This window comes from Tupaia chinensis, unplaced genomic scaffold (genome assembly GCF_000334495.1).
Source record: "Tupaia chinensis unplaced genomic scaffold, TupChi_1.0 Scaffold000415_1, whole genome shotgun sequence".
NCBI lineage: Eukaryota > Metazoa > Chordata > Mammalia > Scandentia > Tupaiidae > Tupaia > Tupaia belangeri.
In genome coordinates this window covers 2733375-2741318 of record NW_006159920.1, presented here as the reverse complement: position 1 = coordinate 2741318, position 7944 = coordinate 2733375, and the positions used below count along the sequence as shown (strand labels likewise).

The following is a 7944-nucleotide window of genomic DNA, read 5'->3' as shown; positions in this document are numbered from 1 at the left end:
CAGCGAAATAGCCATTATGCTAACTGCTGGTTCCCTCCATTTTTCTCTCAGAATTTTGGGCATATACATGTGCCCAGTGTATTTTCAAGCCACTGGATCCAGGACTCAAACCGCAGTTGACCATGTGGGATCCAGCTGGCACCTGGCTGGCCCTTAATTTTTATCGTTAAGAATAGAGTTTTGGGAAACAGGAGATGGTGTAATGGTTACATCACTGGACTCCCATATAGTTGACCACGGTTTGAGTCTTGGATCCAGTGACTTAAAACTCATGCCAGGCACATGTGTATGCGTGCCCAAAAATCCCAAGAGGAGAAGAGAGGAGAAGGGATTGCAGTGTGGCCATCCGACCGGGCGGTGGGGGGTGATTTCTCACTTTCTCTCTCTCAGTCTCTCTGGCGAGTGCACATGCCCTATAACGAAAATCTCTCTCTCTCTCAAAAAAAAAAAAAAAAAAAAAAAAGAAAGAATAGAGTTTTAAAAAGTTTATTTATTTATTTCTTTTGTGACCGAGAGACAGAAAGACAGTCTCCTGACACTGCGATCCGTCCGTGGCCTCAGCCCATCCCAGATCACAGGCAAGGCTGTGCTCAGTGTACTCAGGGGAGATCTCTGCCGGAGCACAGAACCTCCCCATGTGGGTTAGCTCTGCGGACTGTCATGTTTTAGTGCTGCAGCCCCACACAGCCTCTTCATAGACAAGTGGCTTGTGCTAACTTATTGGACTTCAAACTATGCCAGCAAAGTCGTTTTCCTCCTGAATTAACTTCACAATATCAAGTGTTCCAGTTAAGCCTCACAATTCTGTCCTATCTGAGAAGCCAGTGTACTTCAGTAAAATGATTATTTTGAAAGTGAACTTCAGGATGCTAAGAAATCACACAGCACGTTGAGGGTGTGTGCGTGTACACACGTGTGCGTGTACGGTTCAAGCAGAGAGCTCCTGCTGCGGACATGGGCACGTTTCTGCTGTGCCCATCCTCCTAGTAGCAGCCTGTCTTCCCGTGCTTCGCACAGACATCTCGTCCTGCTTTGTCCTCTGGCCATGTGCCCACGCACACATCACTGTGTGGAGTGGGTATGCTGCTGGCCCTCTGCTAGCACCGTAAAGCTTTGAACAGAACCCAGGAGGCCCCGGGGGAGGTGAGGTGGAGGGGGGATAACAAGACAGTGACCAACTTAACTGAGTGCAGAAGCGCCGTGGCCCTGCAGAGAATGCCCCTGCAGGCTGAACCACTTGGGACCTTTCCTGCTCCCCTGGGAGAGGCTGTGCCTGGTGGCCTGGATCTCTGTGGAGTGTGGGGAGACCTTACTCTTCTCATGGGCGCATACCCTGCCCTCAGGAATGGGAAGAGGTGGTACTACTGGCCACGGCAACCCCTCTAGGGTCACGTCAAACCAGCCTACTTCCTGTTCAGCCAAACTCTCAGACTCTGTGTCTCAGCTTTCCAGCCCTTAATCCAGCAGATTGGTGTTTTAGGCCCAAGAGAGTTCATTACCAACAAGGCACAGGTCAGTTCTCTACTTCCTGATTGCTCTGTGATCTTATGCTAATCAGTTCCCCACTCTGAGCTTTGGAGTCCTCTGACCAGAACATTCTAATCCCCCTGCAGCTCTGGGTTTCTACAGTACGGCTGATTCACACAACAGTGTGTAGCGGAAACACCACCCTTGGGCCCACGGGCTCCCTAATTCCAGACATCTGAAGTGGGACTGATTGGAGAGGTCTTCCCTTGTGCGGTGTGGAGAGATGCTGTCTTCTGTTGATTTTTTTTTCATAATAAAGTGGCTAATATGAAGTTATCAGAATGAGACAAGAGTTATACTGTAATATTTCATAGGAAGTAGCAAAAACATTAACAAACAAATGGGCCTCACATGGGGACATTTTTTAGCAGATGAAAAAAGACCCCACATACATACCAACAGCCCCAAGACTGTGGTTTCCCCTGAGAAGTGCATAAAATCCAGATGTGATGGCCAGTTGAGCCTATGGACCCTACTGCCCTACGGTCCACATGCCTGGAGTCTGTGGTTCCTAGGAGGTGAAGATCCCAAATCCTAGTCCTTTGCTTCTGGTGTGCATGCGGAAGCTCGGTTATCCTGCTCCACTGACCTACCCCAGGAACACTGCTCGTCGACGTGTTTGTAAAATTCCTCGAATATAAACTTAAACTATGCCTTCTTTCCGAATACCTTCATTCTAAGATCAGTAAGTTGATCGGTCATCTGTACGTAGCCCCACCTTACTTGTTGGGATTTGTTGCCATGTTACTTCCTTCTAGAGTCTTTCATGGAAACCAGAACACAGCAAGGTACCTTCACTTGTGTAGCGGTAGAGTTCTGGCTCCCCGTGCCAGTCCCTGTCCCTCTGCCACAGTCCACCCCACTCTATTTCATTCCACTGAACTCCACCCCGCCCCACCACACAGGACTGTGCTGGCTCTGAGAGAGGACCCCTATTCCAGGGGGAGCTCGATCTTGGTGACTGAAGTTAAAATGACAATCCATGGTCAGACACAGCTGAAATTAGCAGTGAAATTATGCTTCAGGGACATTATATGTTGAAAGGGATTTCGTTGGCTACCTTTGTCTGCATATTTCTAAAACTCAGCCACTGATTTTGTAGAAAATCATTTCTGAATGCTGCCATGTATATTAAAATGTGAAATGAAGATTTCCTCTCAGAAGTCTACCCTTTTGTTTCCCCCCATTCTTCTAGAAATTGTCTATAGTATCTCTACAGACAATAAGCAAAAATTAGTTATTAAAATATCAGCATGAATTATGGTTGCCTGACTGATCTGAATGAAGAGTGCCATTTGCCTCCTCTCCCACTTCCTGTCTCTTCTCTGTATCTGTCCTGAGTCTAGGTGTCCTCCTGGCCGTGGTCCACGTTTAGACGTTCTGAGCAGCTAAGGCTGCCTTTAGCCCACAGCCTTACTCAGGCAAGTCCAGTTAGCAGGACTTGCTGCTCTGAAGACTGCCTCTCCTTGGTTCCGGATGCCCTATCTTTCTGTAAATATTTCTTTGAGATCTGTTGGGCATGGGATCATTAATAAAACCAACCTTTGATTTGGTGAGCTCCCTCTTTTTTAAAATAGTATTTGTCACTCTGATCCTAATGGAACCAGAAGGTAAGCAACACAGACATTGCAACTCATCTTGCACTTGAGGCCCTCCTAAACCTTCAAGAGGCAGGGGCAGAGGACAGAAGTGACTTCCCCTGCAGCATAGGGGATGGCGGGCCCTTAAACCTCACACCCATCTTCTCTCCTTCACCTCTGCTCTTTCTCAACCTTCATGTGAATTTGTACTTACTGAGGGAACCATGGTGTAGTCACCCATGTAGCAAATGACCAGTGTCCCAGCTGTCCCTCCCATCCTTCTCTGCCACATCACTAGGCCTCAATGCACCTAGGTCCCGTGAGTCTCCAGCTAAATGACTTTGCTCCTGCCCAGACCAGCACCACATCTTGGGGTGCGTCCAGGGCCAACCCTGTGCCTTTTGCTCACCTGTGCGATCGACCCTCTCTGTGTCCTAGCTCACGTTCCACCCCTAATTCCAGACTCCTGCCCTGGGAGCACCTCCTCCTCCCCACTCCAGCTCTGGCTATGACTGGCTCCCGTCTCCTGCTCACACTCACATATATGGATGCGGAGGGCTTTACTGAGCGTTTACAATTGCTGTGTGCATTATGTCCTTTTATGTCTACTTGCCCGAGTTCCTCACCACACTATACATTTCCCAGTACAGAAAGCACGTCCCCCCTGGTAGTCCAGGAACTCTATGATACTAACTGTGATAATGAAAGTAATAAAGTATGGGGATCAGCAGGTGGCATGGTGGTTGAGGCACTGGACACTCCCATGGCTGACCATGGTTCGGGTCCTGAACCTAGTGGCCTGCTTTCTCACTTTCCCTCTCTCTCTGGTCAAATTAAATAATAATAATAATAATAATAATAATGAAGTAGATGATAGCGATGAGTACCCTGGGCTGGGATGACCATTTTATCCATTTTGTTACCGGAGGCGGTTTGGTGGTGTTAAGACTCTGCTGTGGACCCAGGCTCTGGGTATGAATCCTGGCTTTTCACTTATTAGACGTCTAACTCCGGGAGTCTTTGCTAACCTTTCGTGTGCCTTGGTTTGCCTCAGGGATAATAATAGTACCTGTCTAGGATTAAAAGAATTAATGCACAGCAAGTGCTTTGAAGGTCCCTGACACGAGGCTAGCCCTCCAGACGTATGAGCTACCACTGCCATTTTGGAACACTCGCCGTGTGCCAGGCCTCGCACTAAAGGCCGTGTGAAGATTATCTCACGTGATTCACACAACAGTGCTGTGAAGTGGGCACTACGAGTATGCCCGCTTTCCAGGTGAGAAAACGAATCCATAGCTGAAGTACCTATGGTTGTTAATTACAACCTCCCTAGACTGAGTCTCTCTCTCTCTCCCTAGACCATGTGCCTCCTCCTTCCTCATGAAGAAGTGTAAGACCATGACACACCCTTCCAGGAGATCACGTTCTCCAGGGCTGCCAAATAGATCAAGGTCACACTGCTCGTCCCTAGCCGTGAAGGAAGACGTTGCAGTGGCTTAGTCGGATTAGGGGTTGGGCTGCTCCAGGCCTCGGTCACCACCCCCTGGGATGAAGCTGAGCAGTATCCGAGGGACAGCTGTAGTCAGAAACCAATTTTCCATGAGCAGAGTTCCCAGTGCTTAGGACTAAGCGTAATGCTCCACATTTATCAGCTGCCTAGGTTGGTCCCAAATTATTTCAGAGACAAATTTAAACCTCCTTGGAGTGAGGCCAGAGCAAGTTGGGAATAAGGGGTCACTTTAGAGCACACATGGGGGCTAACATGCTAGTCCAAGTGGCCCTGCATTACCTGCCATTTCCTTCTGGCCATGTACTTCTTCATCCGGTCCTTGGAGAGCTTCTTGGCCTCCATGTTCTTGGTATCTTTCATTAGCCATGGATGCTGAAGGCACTGGGTGCAGTCTAGGCGGTTTCTGATGGAGGCAGAGATCAGAGGATTTTTGAGTAGGAGGAGCCCTTAGAGACCACTAGTCAGATAAGAGAGGGAAGCTCACTTGTCCCTGGTCACACAGGGCAAAGCCCAGGGCCTCCTGCTTCCAATTGTCCACCATGATCAAGATCACTGTGCTCTATCTTCTTCCACTCCTAGTCTGGGTTCTACTGAGCAGACCCAGCACAGGTCAGTGTTAAGAAGGCCTAACCACCAAGAAAGCAACTGGAGTCCCATGGGCTGGCAGGGCCAACACGCCTGAGGGTGGCTGGCATGTTCCAGTGTGGGGTCATTCCACTGGTCACACGGGGCCTGTGGAGGCTTAGTCCTTCTACCTCCCTGACTGGAGGGTGGGAGACTGAATCATGAGGATAAAACCTCTGAAAATCAATGAACTTTCATCTTATGTTTTGATTATATGGATGCGGAGGGCTTTACTGAGCGTTTACAATTGCTGTGTGCATTATGTCCTTTTATGTCTACTTGCCCGAGTTCCTCACCACACTATACATTTCCCAGTACAGAAAGCACGTCCCCCCTGGTAGTCCAGGAACTCTATGATACTAACTGTGATAATGAAAGTAATAAAGTATGGGGATCAGCAGGTGGCATGGTGGTTGAGGCACTGGACACTCCCATGGCTGACCATGGTTCGGGTCCTGAACCTAGTGGCCTGCTTTCTCACTTTCCCTCTCTCTCTGGTCAAATTAAATAATAATAATAATAATAATAATAATGAAGTAGATGATAGCGATGAGTACCCTGGGCTGGGATGACCATTTTATCCATTTTGTTACCGGAGGCGGTTTGGTGGTGTTAAGACTCTGCTGTGGACCCAGGCTCTGGGTATGAATCCTGGCTTTTCACTTATTAGACGTCTAACTCCGGGAGTCTTTGCTAACCTTTCGTGTGCCTTGGTTTGCCTCAGGGATAATAATAGTACCTGTCTAGGATTAAAAGAATTAATGCACAGCAAGTGCTTTGAAGGTCCCTGACACGAGGCTAGCCCTCCAGACGTATGAGCTACCACTGCCATTTTGGAACACTCGCCGTGTGCCAGGCCTCGCACTAAAGGCCGTGTGAAGATTATCTCACGTGATTCACACAACAGTGCTGTGAAGTGGGCACTACGAGTATGCCCGCTTTCCAGGTGAGAAAACGAATCCATAGCTGAAGTACCTATGGTTGTTAATTACAACCTCCCTAGACTGAGTCTCTCTCTCTCTCCCTAGACCATGTGCCTCCTCCTTCCTCATGAAGAAGTGTAAGACCATGACACACCCTTCCAGGAGATCACGTTCTCCAGGGCTGCCAAATAGATCAAGGTCACACTGCTCGTCCCTAGCCGTGAAGGAAGACGTTGCAGTGGCTTAGTCGGATTAGGGGTTGGGCTGCTCCAGGCCTCGGTCACCACCCCCTGGGATGAAGCTGAGCAGTATCCGAGGGACAGCTGTAGTCAGAAACCAATTTTCCATGAGCAGAGTTCCCAGTGCTTAGGACTAAGCGTAATGCTCCACATTTATCAGCTGCCTAGGTTGGTCCCAAATTATTTCAGAGACAAATTTAAACCTCCTTGGAGTGAGGCCAGAGCAAGTTGGGAATAAGGGGTCACTTTAGAGCACACATGGGGGCTAACATGCTAGTCCAAGTGGCCCTGCATTACCTGCCATTTCCTTCTGGCCATGTACTTCTTCATCCGGTCCTTGGAGAGCTTCTTGGCCTCCATGTTCTTGGTATCTTTCATTAGCCATGGATGCTGAAGGCACTGGGTGCAGTCTAGGCGGTTTCTGATGGAGGCAGAGATCAGAGGATTTTTGAGTAGGAGGAGCCCTTAGAGACCACTAGTCAGATAAGAGAGGGAAGCTCACTTGTCCCTGGTCACACAGGGCAAAGCCCAGGGCCTCCTGCTTCCAATTGTCCACCATGATCAAGATCACTGTGCTCTATCTTCTTCCACTCCTAGTCTGGGTTCTACTGAGCAGACCCAGCACAGGTCAGTGTTAAGAAGGCCTAACCACCAAGAAAGCAACTGGAGTCCCATGGGCTGGCAGGGCCAACACGCCTGAGGGTGGCTGGCATGTTCCAGTGTGGGGTCATTCCACTGGTCACACGGGGCCTGTGGAGGCTTAGTCCTTCTACCTCCCTGACTGGAGGGTGGGAGACTGAATCATGAGGATAAAACCTCTGAAAATCAATGAACTTTCATCTTATGTTTTGATTGGATATGAAGTTTTCCTGTTACGACTCTAAGAGGTATGTCCTACATATAATCTACAAATTATGGCAATCTTAGAACTACACTGAAACTCACACAGGACCAGCAGTTGGTATAATGGCTGTGTCACTGGACTCCCATGTAGTTGACCGCGGTTCAAGTCCCAGACCTGGTGGCTTAAACTCATGCCGGGCACATATGTGTGCATGCCCAACCCAAAAGGAGAATGGAGGAGAAGGGGTTATGGTGTGGCCATTCCTCCTGGGGGGTGATTTCTCGCTTTCTGTCTCTCTCTGTCTGGTGAGCACATGTGCCCTATAGCAAAAACCTCTCCAAAAAAAAGTAAAAGAAACTCACCCAATCTTCTGAGAGACCTGGGAATCCAGAAATATTTCAAGATTAAAACCTTAATTGTAGTAAGACTAATAAAGCCAATAAAACCAAATACTCAAAGAACCATATCATAGAAAAATACTGGAAAGAAGTATAGCAAAATGTAGTGATCTTTAGATAAGGTGACTATGGATGAATGAAATTTTCTTAAATTCTTAAAATGTTCTATAATTTACATGTATTAGTTTTTTTTTTTTTTTTCCCGAGAGGTTTTTGCTATAGGGCGCGTGCGCTTGCCAGACAGACAGAGAGAGACAGAGAGACAGAAAGCGAGAAATCAACCCACAGAAAGGATGGTC

At 48.2% G+C, this 7944-nt stretch overlaps 1 protein-coding gene across 6 annotated transcripts in view; it reads right to left on the bottom strand.

The window, feature by feature from the left end:
* The window catches only part of MYLK (myosin light chain kinase), a 220134-nt gene that overhangs the window by 10199 nt on the left and 201991 nt on the right, over window positions 1-7944 (bottom strand). For 5 of the 6 annotated variants that reach the window (XM_014590176.2, XM_006154574.3, XM_014590175.2 and 2 more), the window contains one exon: window positions 6701-6824. In XM_014590176.2, coding sequence (XP_014445662.1) covers window positions 6701-6824 — 124 coding nt within the window. Of the gene's footprint in view, window positions 1-4896; window positions 5045-6700; window positions 6825-7944 lie in introns of those variants that run through there. The other variant, XM_006154573.2, reaches the window with a different exon arrangement.